The 17,202-nt window shown below is 44.1% G+C and overlaps 2 protein-coding genes across 2 annotated transcripts in view; both read left to right on the top strand.

Moving 5' to 3' along the window:
• LOC132978590 (neuropilin and tolloid-like protein 1) overlaps positions 1 to 17,202 on the top strand; it is a 609,128-nt gene that overhangs the window by 47,371 nt on the left and 544,555 nt on the right. The gene's annotated exons all lie outside the window — the stretch shown is intronic.
• Positions 3,072 to 13,622, top strand: ankrd33bb (ankyrin repeat domain 33Bb). The gene is made up of 5 exons (XM_061043779.1): positions 3,072 to 4,346; positions 7,448 to 7,577; positions 11,279 to 11,419; positions 11,924 to 12,087; positions 12,211 to 13,622. Exons 1-5 carry the CDS (start codon positions 3,864 to 3,866, stop codon positions 12,865 to 12,867), a joined length of 1,575 nt encoding a protein of 524 aa, XP_060899762.1. The 5' UTR covers positions 3,072 to 3,863; the 3' UTR covers positions 12,868 to 13,622.

The raw sequence follows: 17,202 nt of genomic DNA on the forward strand, positions 1-17,202 counted from the left end.
AGAGTAAGGGTCGCTCACAGCGAGTCACAGAGAGTAAGGGTCGCTCTCTTTCACCGATTGGCAACAGTCAGGTTTACTGTGGGATTTAAAAAATGGTGGTTGTTGGTACAGGATTGGCTCTTGTGTTCGACCAATCACGTGCACTCAGAGTCCCTCTTGTGCTGGGAGAGTACCTCCTCTGAAGCAGGAGTTAAAAAGGTTCCTCTAATTGCGGTAAAATAGTTCCTAGTTCAGAATCAATTAAAAAAAAGGGGGGGGGGGTCCAACAGTTCCTAGAACTATTAAGAAGTTCCTGCGGTCTTTAAACGCCTCATAGACATTCTCACTCTGTCGCTTGCTCTTAGTGAGTTTCCTTCAACCTGAATAATTCCTGCTGCTTACTCACGTCGGCTCAGCCCGACTTCAACCGGACATTTTACCAGGATGCTGGAAAAAAAATATATAATTATCTTGAGATCTGATAAATTAATGTATTTATCTGACAGTTTGATTAAATGTGACTTAAGTGGGCGAGAATCCGTCTTATAACCATTCATTCAGTATGAATGTGAGTCCAGTTCTGGGATCAGGACCACACAGCCCCAGGAGACAGGAAGTGGGTCTCAATCCAATTAAAGCTAAGTTTCAACAGTTCTAAAAGCCATTGTAGACACCACCAGGAGTACGTGCAGCTGTGACATCAGAACATCATTGTTCTAACCTGCGCTTCCTCTCCTCCATCACAACAGGATCAGCGTTTCCTTAACGGCAGTCAAAGCGTGGCCTCCTTAAGGAGCTCTGAAGAGATTAGTGCTGTCATAAGGCGTTTAATGTCTTTTCCTCTCTATTGTTAAACCACAGATCAGGCGAGCACTACGCTGTGTTTTCACTGAGACAGGTGATACCTGCACAGAAACTCTGTTTCAAAGAGAGAGTCCTCACAGCTCCCCGTAATCATCAGTGATTGGTTGTCAGAAAGGTGTCATCACCTTTAGCCACACCCCTTCACACGTGTGTTTCTGTGTCCTGTGACAACTCTCATCTGCTCAAAGTCACACAAAACACTTGGATTTATTCGGCTCAGGTCATTTCAGTTCATCACGCCGTCAGACTCATGTACAACCCTGTTTACATAACATAGTTAGGATGTCGTGTAAAATGTCATCAATGTAAAAGACACATTTTATTCAAAATGGTATGAACACATCAAATGTTTCAACTGGGGAATTAAATTGTTTTAGGACAATGACCCCCATTTTCAGTTTGATACCAGCAACACATTTAGAAAAAAGGGAGCAGGAAGCACGCTGCAAAACTGGCGCTGACGGAACGCAGCCCGCTCTAAGAAAGAGGAACTTGGCGGTGAGTCTATCTGAAGTAAAGATGGGGGGCGGTTCACTGCTCTCAGACTGCTCTGGTTCAAAACTTTGAGAATAACCTTTCTGAATGTAAAGAATCTGGGGATTTAATGATCTACAGTAGAATCTGTAGATTAACACATTTTATTTTTTCCAAAATAAGAAACAAAGTATTCCAGTTTAAAGTCAGTAGAAATGTTTGAAAACAACATTCAAACTGGCCCCTCCTCCTCCTGGATCACCCCCAGAAGCCACGCCCACTGCAGGACGTAGTGTGTACATTCACTGCAAGCTAACGCACGCTAGCACAAGCTAACCGCCTGTGTTTGTCACCTGCCTGTCTAACAGGATGCAGACCAACTCTACGTCCACGGGTAAAAGACAACAGAAGGTTCACCCTCTTTTTAGAACAAGCTTTATCCGCTTGGTGTTTCTCCTCACTCTGATTATGTTTTCTCTTCTTTGCTGCTACTTTTTCTTGAAATGTTACATCTATAAGGAAATGTCTGGCTCTTAATGCTCCACTATGTTCACCAGCGGGCTGCAAACTTTGCATGTCTTCTGTTTGGTTCTTGATGAATACAATACAGCAGGATTTTAATGCATGATTCTGTGGTATTAAACTTGAACATAAAGTTATGAGTATTAGTTAAATGACAATTCAATGGCGTTTTAAGTTTGAAATCTGTTAAAGCAGTCTCTGATAATTTATCTAACTCTTCACATGCTTTCTGTCCATTTTATCCACAGACTGTAAATAAATAGACGTCACCCGTCTGTCCCTGCAGGGGGTGCCTGAGTCCCATCGATGGCGGTCTCCATGCTGGAAATGCTGTCTCAGTCTAACTTTCAGTCAACCTAACGACAGGCTGAGAGCTGGAGCTGAGGCGGGTTTTAAACCTCCTGACAAACCGTTACACCGCGCCCACCTGTCAATCAGGTCAGCTACACGCCTTATTATGAATAACTCTTATCCTTCATCAAATCAAAACTGATGAGTCATCAAAACATTCACCCCCCGTACAGTGTGTGTCCATCGAGATATGAGCTAATCACACCTATTTGTCTGTAAACATGTTAATCTCTGCTGTAAAAACAGGCTTTTTAGAATGGGTGTGTATGTGACTTCCTGTGCTTCTGCAGCCAGCCAGATTTTACACTTCAGCTTCGGCTTCATTTTTAAACACCAGAGGCTTCCTCTTTGTTTTCTCCTCATCAGTTTGATACACTTTCTCACTGCCATTTACTAATGATGAGGTTTTCACATCTTGTTAGTTCTTTAAATTGCACTATATAAAAATGACACTTTAGACACTGATAAATCACCCATGGGCTGAAGTTTGTTTTGGTGTGGGGTTGTCACAGCCCTCCCCCTTTACCTCGCACACAAATTAAGTCACATGGTTAGAAATCCAATTTAAGCTGGCAGTGTGAAGTGTAGGAAAAAACAGGGGGGGTGGAGTCGGCCTGACCAGTTGAACTGATGACATTTAAATAAGAATATTTCTGTCTCAGCAGAGGTAGTTCATGAACGATGTAATGACTTTTTCAGTCCGTCTCCACATGTAACATGTTAATTTAACACATTCTGTGTAAAACATCTTCAGACAATGAGAGAAGTTAAGACATTACCTCCTGGCTTGTATCAATCAATTTTACACTACATTGTGTTCAAACAGAAGCTGTTCAAGCTCTCCAGTCGCTGGGGAGGGGGAAGCCTCAGAACAGCGAGAGAGAGAGAGAGAGAGAGAGAGAGAGAGAGAGAGAGAGAGAGAGACTAAAGGGATTAGCATGCGTCAGTTCAAGAGTATGTCTCATCCCATTGCTGGCCATCATCAAAGGAAGCCCATGGTTCTCTACTGGGAAACACGGATTAGTGTCTGAGCGCTGTTACTGGTGACTGTCACAGTTTCCATCTAAGATGACCAGGAGTTCTTCTACTCTCCAGAAAACTTTTAGCTTCTGATCGAGACTGCAGGAATCCAGGAACTCAAGCTGCTCAGCTCGGTTCTGATGCCATGATTAAACAATGGGATAGACAAGGCTTTGTGAAGAGTCACATGGGAGAGGACTATGGCTTTTAAACGACTCGTAACTCATGGATACTCTTTGGATTGGCAGACTCAGTTTATTTGGATTCAATGAAGGCACACTGTTTTTCCACCCTTCAGAGTGAATACGTCTGATCATGCATCGGATCAAACCTTTGTGGATGACACTGTCTTGGGAAAGGCTGGAAATTTCTAACCCCTATGGCATCCTAAGAAGATTTATTCCACAATGACTGAGGATAGGAAGCATGTGTAATGATGTCATGTCCCTCTGACCTCTGATGTCACAGTTTCTCTTGGGAAACTTGACTGAGACGAGACAGATAGAAGTCAATCGTACCAACAGGATTCAATCTGGTCTCAGGTAGGATGAGACCAAATATTGCAGCAGGCTGTTGGACATGAGCTCTAGGCTCTTCTAGAGTTGTCCTGGCACAAGAATTGAAAAAGTTTGTTGGGGTAGGGGAGGGTTTAAATGGTGTTAATAACAGAGGAACAATCTGAAGGTTCAAAGGTACGAGAGAATGGAGTGTCCAGAGGCATTGGACCTGGTGAGACAAATAACATGGCTATGGCTAAACCTGTCATGGCCATCACAACGACTGATGAAGACGGCCATGAGTGGGATGTGCCAGGTGAGGACGACGACGAGTTTGTTGAAGCTGATTACACACGTAACTACTGGGAGGATGAGGACGATATTTACCAGGAGTTCGAGGAGTTGGACTTTGAGTCCCTGCCTGATCACTCAGACACCAGAAGCATCGTTTCAGATGATTCTTTCTATCCCCCGGACAACTCAGATGTTCACCGCCTGTACCGACCACCAAGCCCCGACAGCCCTGAGCCCATTTCCTTCTTTAAGGCGTGTTGCAACAACAATGCTATCATCGTCAAGATCATGATCAGACAAGGAGTGTCCGAGGAGGAAGTGAGAGAGACGGACAGGAACAGACGAGTAGGTGTCCGGGTTCTATGCATTTACCTCAAATGTTTGACTTTCAGGCTCTTCTTGGTTTGTTTTCATCGCTTACTTGAAACTGGCAAAGTCCAAATTTGATTTACCTGAGATTACTGTCCCCGGTTTGCTGCTTGACCTTTATCAGGTAGATTAATTAAGCCGTGACCCATTTTCCATGGAGTTCATGTCCAGCTGTGCAGCTGATGTATGTGCAGCATCAAAACAACAACACTGCCATCAGTTTTATTTTGGTGTAAGCCATCCACCTCAAAATAACAGGATTATGACACTTCAGTAGGGTTCAAACCAGTCCTGTGGACGTCATGTCACCAGCTTTGGTTGTATGCTAAGCTCAGTACAGAGCGCTGTTGTAGCTCCTGGGAATGTCTTTTGTTAATAATCCTAATTGTGGCCATTGTAGCTTTCTAAATGTTCCCTTTATAAACCCCCAATTATCATTTCCATTTGGTCTGGATATTAATACACAAATACCTGCATCAATAGGAGTCAAAGGTAGATCATTTTGACAACCCTATAGTCAAAAAGTCTTAGTCTTAATGCTCAAACTGCTGCGATCATGTGATTGTGAGTTCAGCTAAAAGGTCTCTAAACGTCTGAAACGTAGATGATCTTGTCGATGTTCATACATCAAAAGTACAAAAACATGTTCTGGTATGTAACATGCAGGTACACCAGGGATAAAGCGCACGTTGAGTGAACTTAACTGTTTTTCTCACCAGCATATCACATGAGGATGTTGGTACAGGCCAACTGAGCCTGGATCAGGTCCTGAACTCAGGTGAGCCACTGAAGGTCAAATCCTGAAGGTGGGTTCAGAGCAGTTGGTTAAGCCTTTAGTGACAGATGGGAGGGTGTAACCGCACAATGACTGTGTCAAAAAGCAGCTTGCCCTCAGGGCTCAGTCTTTAAAGGGCTCGCTAAGACATTGACCTGAGCACTAGGTAAGCGATAGCTCATGGGGCCGGAGCCGAGCAGGACGGTCCAGGAGCGCTGTGACAGTAATGTCTATCAGGTCACATAGAGGATGTTAATGAGTTAGATCGATGGAGTCATTGTTAGTTTGTAGTTCAATCTTACAAATACTCTAACACACAGGATAAAGATGAATTTAATCTGTAGTATTTCTTAATTTAAACAGACTGTTGGGAGCACTTACCCTAAAAACTGTATAAATATCGGAGCCAGCATATCACCGTCACACCCCTCAGTACTCATATAGAATTTACCCGAGGTACTCTTTAACATGTGTAGGAAACCATTGACTTCATAAATGACGTAGAAGTAGCCACCATGACTGCCCTTATTGGTTTGTCAAAGGCCCCTTTGAAACCTTGGGTTTGGTATTTAATCACAGTCTGTAGCCCCTTTTACACCGCCTGTTCAAGACAGGACTGTTGCACCTCCGTCGCCTTTACATTTCACAAAGGTGTAGTGGTGGGGCCAAGTCGTTCCCAGTCTAGTCGGCAGTAGAGAGTGTCTGAGATTATCTGAGCATGAACATATGCTCCTGCTGCGGATTTACACCTCGTGTCTCCAGTGTGTCCACAACACCGTAACACAATGAGATCACACACTGGGACTCCAATATTACATCCTTGCGGATCAGTAGTTGAGTACAAAGGCTCAGTGACGGCAGAGCTTGTTGCAGTGCTGTCGTGGACTCAAAGTATAAAGAGCTTGTGCCCCGGCTGGTTCACTTCCTGTCGTAAGGATATTAGAACTGGACTAAAGAAGCAAAGAGAGCTTGTGCAACAAATCACACACATTCTTCTCATCGCTATGACTTAAAACAGAAGTTACAATTTTAATAACCATGACAGATACATGTCTTCATGTGTCCTCTTTTCATTCTCTCTCAAACTCTGGAGACATACTTTGTAGACATTAAAGGACTTAGAGCTCTTGTGAGGAACACTGAGGGTTTGTGTCCCTTGTAGACAGAGTGGTGCATTGCTATCTCTCTGTAAGTCTGCTAACAGTATTTTCTGATGAAAAATCTCCTGCTGTTCTTAAGGTGGAAAATGTAAACGCAGGCTTTAAATCTCCTCACAGCGCCCTGTGGCAGCGTTTAACGTTCATTTAAAAATGTAGATGAAATATGAATTCTTCTCGCTGATAGAGGCACTAACATTACATTTAGTCTGTTTCATAATCAGCTGCTCACAGAAGCTTTAACATCATCAGATGTGTGGCTGTGTTTTAATGTATCCCAATCCAAAGGTATGATTCTTCTTCCATGTCCATGTGGGATTGTTTCCTTGGTGCAGGCGTATCATTTCAATAAATATCAAGCCATCACAACATGATGTCGTATCATGATGTCGTGTCATGATGTCGTGTCATGTCCTTCTGTGAGATCAGGTTGTGATGATACAGTATGTTGTCACACTCTACAGAGATTACGACTTAAAGACCGAAATGTCACTTCCAACTGTAAACACCGGTGGGCTAGATTTCGGTGGTTCTGGATCCAGCTCTACTTTTGTAAGAACATGCTTGATGTTAGACCTCTGTGGTCAACTTGATGATGGGATTTCTTTCTCCACATTATGTTTTGCCATGACTTTTCAGAATTATACAAACATTCATGCCATGAAGTTTTGCTATCAGATCCATAACAATAACTCGTCGCCAGGACTTCACTAGATCACTCTGAATAATTCATCACAGTGCCAGTTTACAAAAACAGCTGGGGTCAGAGGTCGTTCGTTTATATATACACTAACATCTAGAAAGAGGTCCCACATTATACTGTATATAATAGATTTGGATTTTGGGGGGTCACCTGGGGTGTCCAATCAGATTTCAAGGGGTGCCCAGGCCACTCCTCTGGTCATGCACCTGCCAGTAAGTGTCAAGTGACCACTCCAGTTTGAAACCAGTGTGGTGCGAGTTAACAGTTCACTCACACTCAGTGGGAGAAGAGTTCTTGTGGGCATGAAGACTGATGTGCTTAATTTCTTTTTATGAGAATAATTCACATCCTTTCCTGTGGGTCAGTAACAAAATCACTTTAGCTTCAGGACATCGTTTTTAAGAAAGAGAAAACTCAAGCACTCTTTTTTTTCCCGTTTCAGTCTGGCCTGATTGTGGCGTGCTACCATGGCTATGTGGACGTGGTCATCGCCCTGTCACATTGTCCACACCTTGATGTAAACTGGCAGGACAACGAGGGAAACACTGCTCTTATAACCGCAGCACAAGCAGGTAAACACAACTTGGGTCTTTGAGTTTTTGCACATATTGTTTAATAATTGTTGAATGAAACTATCATGGGAAGCGTTTCACTATCACCTGGTAGTGCACGTTCTTACTACCTACACAAACTACATGAGAAACATCTCACAGGACGTGCCTCCCACTGATATTAAATTATAACACCTTCTTCACCATGTCTGCTTCCATAAAACAGCCTTTGACCCTTACATATATTCCTCCTTATAATATATCTCACGGCTCATTTTTAGGCTGTCTCCTGGTTAGACGTCTTACTTTGCATAATTGAATGCTGTCCCCCCCTCTGCCTTTGATGCATAATGTACAGTGGTAGACATTTTAATGTGAAGAATGGAGTTTTGAAATTGGTCCACATTACAGCACGGAGCATATTATGAGGTCTGATGCTCCCAGCGGCAGGATCACTATTATTTGCTGGCATTAGGAATTTGCCATGGTGAGTAATTTCATAGAGATGCAGCCACATGTATCAGACGGTGGTGCCCGGCCTCTCCTCTGCTAACGATGATGAATGGCTCTCTGTGCTCTTTGATGAATAGCTGCAGACTGCTCTTCATTTTCTGCTTCATTAAGAGAAGTATCGATCTGGTGACAGAGTACTCTGCGACACCTCAGGGGAGCAGGTGAGCGGGACTCTGAATCCACAGCAGAGTGGACAAACACATGCACAGAAAACTTTCCCTGGAAACCATCTCCAAAGTCACTGAGTCTCTGCGCATCTGGTCCTTGGAGAGGACGTACGATCAGGCTTCTGTCACTTAAAGATCTCATATTCTGCTTTTTCTGGTTTTATATGCTCTTTAGTGTGTTTTCCAAGTGTCCTGTGTATGTTTAGGCACATCTATGTGCAAAAATTCAAAGTCTGCGGAAACGCGACTTCTCCTACGTCCTCCTGTTAGCTGTAGCATTAGCCGCATGTAACGCTCGGTTCTAGCCCCCTCCAAAAAAATTTGTCAGTGCGGCGTTATTGTCAGTGTGAGATCACTGATTTAAGCTCATTGGCTTGTTGTGGCAAGCCCTGCAGCTCATGTTGAAATTTCCGAGAAGCGTGCTGAGCAACTGACCAATAACGACACAGCGGATCGGCAGACCAATCAGAGCGTGGGGTCTAACAGTGGGGGCTCAACAGAGTGTAGCTGACGGACTCAGAGTGTAGAGGGAGCAAGGAGGAGCAGTACATGAAAACAGACACTTTTTTAGAACTTTATCTATTGTGAACGTACAAAAGTAGGTACATAGATTAAATATACAAACCCCAAAAAGGACATAATATGGGCTCTTTAAGAAACAAACCCTGTTGTGTGCTTAAACTTGCTAATCCTCAAAGGAACTTCATTACATCTATCTGACTGTCTTGATTTACACTGAACTGACTCAGTTAGAGACTTTTCACACATACAGAAATATCCTGAATATCTCCGGAGATTAGTCTACCCGGAGGGTCTTTAGGCTTTATGTGAACGCAAACAGCCGCATTTTTCGCAGACAGCTAGTATTTTATCCGCAGAATATCCGAGTGAGCTGATGTCTGAACGCGGCAGCATATACTGAGATTTCACCTCGAGCCAATGAGACCCAAACCCTCTACCAACTGAGCCACAGCCGCCCCCGATGGAAGGTGTGGGACACGCACACATGAGTGATCTCAGTGACGGGGCGATCAAGAGAGAGATAGGCAGCCAGCCCACGAACGCTACCCATACAACAAAAAACTCAGATTAACCATAAGTAGTCAGAAAACTGGCATTAAAAAACAACCACCATCTAATTATTGGGCTCAATGTACTCTTGTGTTTTATATCTTTAAAACAGTCACAGTGAAGCAGATATCTGAGATGATTAATCCTGGACTTCATCGTAGACCAGCTGGCTGCGGCCTTCTGTCCTACAACAACTGTTGGCCAACTAACATTAGCAGACTCTGTGTCAGTGTTACACTCAGTACCAGCTAATTTCAATGTTAATAAAACTCTTCTAAAACATACAATAAACTTAATTCAACTCAGCGAGCTTCACAGTTCAGCATCAGAGACGTCGACAGGCTATCCTTTGACCGTAACGTTACACTAATCGTACGTCCTAAGATGGTTCATCTCCGTGTCTCTTGGTTAACACAAGAACCCTCACGTTACTGTTGAGCTGAGAGACAAACAGCCAGCGCCGCTCAAACTAACTTAAAGGCAGGGTTGGTTTTTCAAAAACTAGCATGATTTTGAAAGTAGCATTCCCTCAGTGATCCGTCTACACCCACCCCTCCCCTCTGTGCTCCCTCAGAAGCCACGCCCCCTCACTTACATGCACAAGCGTCGTTGCTCCAGAAGCGGACCTCAGCTCATGCTTTAAGTGTGGGCTAGTTCACGCCATGGGTAGCGTGATTGGTTCATCAGATTGATACCTCGTGGCAGACATTGGTCAAAGTTTCTACAGGCTTACAACTGATACAGATGACAGATTTTTTTTGTTCCTTTTTCAGAGAACATGAGTTATTAATTTCCGTCAGGACAAAAAATGAAAGCGTTAATAAACTGTAGGCCCAGTGCTTACAGGATAACGTCCGACTGCACCACTGAAGTGACTCACTAAACTACTGAGGGGTAAAAACAGCTCTCAACTTACTGTTAACGGAGTTTACATGACTGGAACTGAGCCGGCTATAAAATATAAAGGGCGGCTGTGGATCAGTGGTAGAGTCTCTCAACCAGAAGGTCGGTGGTTCGATCCCCAGCTCCTGCAGCCACATGATGATGTGTGAGCAAGTCACTTAACCCCAAGTTGCTTCTGCTGCTTTGTGAGCGGTGTCTGAATGTGTATGAATGGATGAGTTAATACTGATGGACTCTTTACGCAGCAGCCTCTACCATCAGTGTGTGAATGTGTATGAATGGATGAGTTAATACTGATGGACACTTTACTCAGCAGCCTCTACCATCAGTGTGTGAATGTATATGAATGGATGAGTTAATACTGATGGACTCTTTACACATCAGCCTCTACCATCAGTGTGTGAATGTGTATGAATGGATGAGTTAATACTGATGGACTCTTTACTCAGCAGCCTCTACCATCAGTGTGTGAATGTGTATGAATGGATGAGTTAATACTGATGGACTCTTTACTCAGCAGCCTCTACCATCAGTGTGTGAATGTATATGAATGGATGAGTTAATACTGATGGACTCTTTACACATCAGCCTCTACCATCAGTGTGTGAATGTGTATGAATGGATGAGTTAATACTGATGGACTCTTTACTCAGCAGCCTCTACCATCAGTGTGTGAATGTGTAGGTAGACTAGACAAGAAACATACAAGCTCAGGTCCATTTATCATTTAACCATCATATAACTAGCATGTTAGCACTACAAACCAAACCCTTATTGTACTTGGATAATAAGTGTGTCTTATCTTTACCTTACTTTGTGGCCAAAGAGGTGTACAGTGGTGACACACATCGGTATCCCTGAGGACACATCACATTGAAGCAACGTTTCAATGTGAGTGATGTGTTTGAAAAAATAAAAAAGATAGCATGGGGGAGATTTTCCATCAGAAAACATTTTTCATGTTCAGAGAACAGCGAAAGTTCATGAGAGAAGCTTTAAAAGAGTTTTAAACAGACTGAGTCTGTTAGTAGACTGAGACTACTCTAAATATCTCTCTTTTCTTTGCAGGTCATATCTTCATCTCTAACTACCTCCTCAACTACTTCCCCGGGCTGGACATCGAGAGGAGGAACTGTCATGGCTTCACAGCTTTGATGAAGGCGGCCATGCAGGGCCGCGCTGAGTGTGTCAGGGCCCTCATGTTAAACGGTAAAACACAGGACACATTCCACACATTCTTATTTCCTCTATGAAAACTTTTATACATATATTCTGTGACGTGTGTCATGGCTTTTTGCATCTTACAGTGACCTTCAGTATCTCCAAACCACTCCTGCAGCAGGGCTTTGAAATAACAGTGATATAAGATGCTCAGAGAAAATGTTGTTATTGATGGAGTAAGAGGTCTAAGAAAGTCTGCTTGGGGATGCAGATGAAAAAAACCTTCACTCAGGAAATCAGGAGGCATGTGTTTATTGTACCCTGTGATACATTTTCTTTTGTGTCTAAAATGACCTGTTGGTCAGTAACTGTGGGTATGAGTAGGGACACTCTTGTGGGGGTCTATATAAAAGCAAAAGGTACTTTGTGCATATAGCGATGAAGGATGAGAATGGTGTGTGCTTGTTTAGTAGAGTTTATCCAGGAAGCACTAACGGTGATTTTAATCTAACAAATACTCTGTGGGTACTGAAAAACTATTTTTGTGTCTAGGCGGAGATATTCAGGCGCGGGACAACGGCCGCAGGATGACGCCCAGGGAGTGGGCTCTCTTCACCGGTCGATACGAGACAGCGTACCTGATGTACCGTCTGATGGCAAAGCCCTGCGCTGAGCAGTTCTGCGACTCCTTCTCCCTGGAGTGGCCCATGCTGGAGGTTAAAAACATTGATCATGACTTCACCACTTAATGCTTTTTATTCCCCCCACTACACGGATTGAGAAGGTGTTTTCATTCCTGATGATTCCTCTAAACTTCAATGTTTGATCTCGTTGTGCAGGAGCTGGTGGCCCAGGCTCAAGAACCGCAGTCCTGCTGGAGGCGTTTGCTCAACTTCCTGTCCTGCTGCCCGTATAGGTTTTATATCAACAACAAGGTGAACACTTTAGACGACGGCGTCCTCGACCACATGGTCCGACTCACCACCTGTCTCTCCAGTCCCATCATTGCCACGGCTTGCCACACGGTGAGTCCCGGCAGTCCCCCGTGTATTGGGAAGCGCCGTTACGCCGTGCCGGAGATCCTGAGGAGGCAGCGTGTTGCCGAGCTGAAGCGTCTCGGTCCTGACAGACTAAACCACTACAAGAGATTTTTCCAGAACTCTCGGGTCCTCCTCATCCCCAAAGTGAAGGATCGGAGGGCCAGCCTCCAGCCGCAGCTGCTGAGCGACGTGGCCGCAGCGTCCTCGGTGGCGTTCAGACGAGCCAGCCTGCTGCCTCTGAACATGATGAGGAGGAGCAGCGTGCGGCCAGGGATCGTGGTTCCCAAAGTGAGGCTCTGCAAAGCACCGTCCCCGAGCTTCATACCCGACAAACTGGGACACAGTGGTAACCACAACCACCTGCAGCTCCCCAAGTGGAACTACAAGATGAAGCGGGTGGAGAGGAGGCAGGAGGAGGACAGGCAGAGACTGTTACCTCCCACACGGAGGAGATGACAGGAGGTGCTGTACTGTGCTCACATTGTGAGAGAAGAGCATCCACATCTTCAGTTTGCTTCCATTTCTGGATCGATTGCCTTGTTTCTCTCTGTATTCATGCTGAGGGTCAAAGTAAACATGTAAAGCACTTTAATCCCGGTAGATCAGGAAACCTTGACAATAATGAGAATATCATTTTATCATTCTTAATGAGGAACTTACCATATTTGATTAAAGCAAGAAAGAAGAAGCGATAAAGATGTTTTTGCATGTTGATAGTAGTCAAACGTCATGAAATCTCTCCTTCCTTTTCTTTCCAACCTCACTTTATCACTTACTGGTCAACATCTGATCAGCGCACTTTGACTTTAATTTGACTTGAAAAATTCAGAAAGCGTCTTTGTTCTCTCGTCATCACTTCATCTTATGTCTGGCACTAACACTAGAAGATACGGACACCCTAAGAGGACGTGCATCCATACTTTTGATTTCACGTTTTGTTCTGGGGTCATCACTATGTTCGCTGAGTCCTGTGTACCCTCAGTCCTATATTTCCTCAGCCCTATGTTCCCTCACTCCTATGTTCCCTCGGGCCTTTGTTCCCCCAGCATCAGGGCTCACCCTTCTTTAAAGCACATAATGTGTTGTTGCATAAAAAATATTATCGAGGAAACATAGGGCTAAGGGAACATAGGGCTGAGGGGACATAGGGTTTAGGGATCATTAGGCTGAGGGAATATAGGGCTAAGGGAACATAGGTTTGAGGGGAAATAGGGTTTGAGGGGAAATAGGGTTTAGGAAACATAAGGCTGAGGGAACATACTGCTGAAATGGACAACAACTGAAATGATCTCACTGTGTTACTGCGGAGTATCGTAAAATGTATGGATGCATGTCCTCTTTCGGCTTCGGTAGGAAGATTATTACATTGTTAACATTTCAACTTTTTGAATATATATTATTATATATTCTACTATATATATATATAACCCATATTGACTTATTCTCAAAATGAAGCGTCAAAAAATATCTTTAAAATTTCACTTTCTTTCGTTCATAACTTGGCCTAAAATACATCTCGACATTTGAACCTCATTCTCAGAACGATGAATAAAAAAAGAATCGTCCTATTTGTAGCCCTAATGCTCTTTCATGGTTATTCCTGCTATTGTTTCATGTTGAAAGTTTGTTAAGTTCATGGCACGGGGCAACAAAAAGAAGTGTAAGTGTAACAAGTTTCAGAAAGCTTTACAGATGTTCTTGTCAAATGATAACAAAGAGATGTTCCAAACACAGAACATCTGCTGCTGGACCTCAAAAAGGAGCACAAAGAGAGAAGAATTAGCCAGAAAGGACTCTCAGAGGTGACTCACAAAGAGTTGAGACTCAGCCAAATAAAGATTGGTGGCTGGCTCCTGCAGCAGGTTGCTGGAGAACAGACTTGCTGAATACACTGCAGGAGGCCAAAAAGCCATTCCATGATGACACACAGGACATCAGGTATCTGCAAGGAAGCTTATGAGCGGCATTTGACAGCTGAGCTGACGGAGCAGCTCACACAGGCTTTGTGAGGGCTTTGTGGACAGTTTGAAAGGCAGAGCCCAAAATAAACAGCTTAGTGCCACACTGTGACCTGATCACTTCCAAAATAATCACCAGTTCCAGTTCGGCCACTGCTGCTGGATGAACCTCCTGCTCAAGACTAACCGAGGGACCGGCATGCCTCCATATGACTACACTTCAGTTTTACAGCGGAACAGCAGTGATTAAAATCACATTCGGCGATTTAAAAATAAAGATACATTAGTTAAATTTCATCAAATATCCAGAGAGACAAACACGTCAAATATGACCAGCTGGATCGTAAATCTCCATAAAAGATGTTTACAAATGGTTCAAACGATGCACACAGATAATTGCCCTATGGCCATCTAGTGGAGAAGAAAGGAAATGCAGCCACACTGTTGAGGAGAACGATGGCTGCATCCTCCTTGGAGAGGCTGGGCCTTCAGAGGCGGTGTCCTGTTTGCATCACTAGCTGTTCCTGCACTCACCCTATGGCGCTACTAGGCGTCCCTCCTGTTGCCTAGCAACCTTGACAGCTACACCAGAACTAGCCAACATAACTGATGTCAATTATCTTCTAAGTTGAAGTTTCATGGCCATTTCTTTTTGACTAAGTTGAAACCAATCATTACATTGAAAAGTGTCGATTGTCGTGAAATGAGCCTCGGGATCTGTCGGACGCAATTATCGCTGCAACTGAATGAGCCTTCAGAGTGGGTCAGCGCCACTGTGACGCGATCTGTCTTCAAATGCAGCCGCTTCATTAAGACACAGCTCATAAATCGCCCAGGAATCAAGTTTCAATGAAAAAATCTTGATTTAAAGTAAGGCTGTGAGACATTTGGTGCAGCGGCCATTTTTCTTTTTTAAGCTGGGACAAATGTGACCAAAGGCTCCTTTAATATCTGAACGGTCCTGTTAGGACACGGACTTGAGTTTGGTATGATGCTCTGGACTTCTTCTTCTTGAGACTGAACTGGACCACAGTGAGCTGGACTCCATGGATCTCTTCTCACCTATGCCATAAACAGTGACTCAAACGTAGAACACAAGTGTGGTTTGTCCTTTATTTCTGCTCCGACGGAGGTCATGATCATGAACTACGCTGAGAACCTAACTGCCAAATTCTCTCTCAATCCGTCACCTCATGTCTGACCTCTGACAAGTTCTGTGACTCAACCTCGGATGTGGTTCTGTAAATATCTGATTGTAACTGATCATGTGAATCACATGAAAATACAGATTTTTAATTTAAGCAGAAGTATGCAAAGTTAGGTTGAAGGACATTAAAGGCCCTGACACACCAAGCAGATGGCAAAGTACTAGTGGCGCCTCACGTGGTCGACGGCCAACCACCACGTACGTTCTGCGCATGAGAGGAAATAACTCTCCATGCCAGCAGGGGGCGGTAGTCCGTTGTTATGATACGAGAAGACCATTTACACACCGCTGTCGCTCACCACTCGTATTATAGGTAGTCTACTAATGGAGAATAATGTCTGATGAAAAGTAGAAAATGGCGCTGGCGTTGTCAGCCCTTGGTGTTTTAGTAGAAAAAAGAAAAGAAGAGGCGGAGGAGACAAATAAGGAGAAACTGCACTAATGGGTGAAAGCATGGCTACTACAGCGGCATGCTCAAAGGGCTTTACTGAACCTGTGAACTGGAGAGAAATGAAACCTCCCAACAGCCAATCGGAGAGACTCAATAAAAGTAGGGCGACGACCGCTCACCGACGGTCCAACTAGGACGATCTCCTTGTCGTGTCAGGGCCTTTACATGTATCGCTTTGTCATGGAGGGACGTTTTTATATTTGTTTCTTGGGAAGCCCCTGACTGTGTTTTTATTTTTCTCCGTGGGTACATTCACAAACAGAGAAGATCTGATCATCAGAGGATTTCTCACGAACATCCATCCACAATGTTTGGCAAACTTAAAAAAAAAAAAATACATTTCAAATATGTTTCTCGTCATTCTGTGATGTAGTGAAAGAGCAAAATGTAAAAGCAAATAAAACAATGCTCTGGGACCTCAGTGTGTTTCCTTCTGTTATTTTAGTGTTAGCTCAGCAGAAAAGGAGAAGAGTAGTGATGGGAAAAGCAGTTCTTTTCAGTGTACTGAATCAGTAGAATCAGTTCAGTAAAGTGATTCGTTCAAAAGATTTGTTCACCGAATCGTTCAGTACTTCTCCGCAGCTCTGCCTGCGAATCAGAATTTAATAAACTGAAACACGGCCGAACGTTTAGTTCTGCTCGCGATCGTACTGAGAACAGCCGGTGGTGAATAATAAGCCAATGAGCTGAGAATTTAGTTGGATAAAGCTACAGTTTGCAAACTGTCACATTTATTTTCCCCGACCGTTCTGTTCAGTACGTTCAGTACACAAATCACTCACTCACTGACTGACTGAGAGAAAGAGAGAGACTCGGAGGCGGAGCTCTCGTTCAGTACGTTCAGTGAACAAATCACTCACTGACTGACTGAGAGGGAGAGAGAGACTCGGAGGCGGAGCTCTCGTTCAGTACGTTCAGTGAACGAATCACTCACTGACTGACTGAGAGAAAGAGAGAGACTCGGAGGCGGAGCTCTCGTTCAGTACGTTCAGTGAACAAATCACTCACTGACTGACTGAGAGGGAGAGAGAGACTCGGAGGCGGAGCTCTCGTTCAGTACGTTCAGTGAACGAATCACTCACTGACTGACTGAGAGGGAGAGAGAGACTCGGAGGCGGAGTTCTTGTTCAGTTCGTTCACTGAACGGGAGCTCCGCCTCCGAGTCACTCTCTTCC

The sequence above is a fragment of the Labrus mixtus genome, chromosome 8 (genome assembly GCF_963584025.1).
Source record: "Labrus mixtus chromosome 8, fLabMix1.1, whole genome shotgun sequence".
NCBI lineage: Eukaryota > Metazoa > Chordata > Actinopteri > Labriformes > Labridae > Labrus > Labrus mixtus.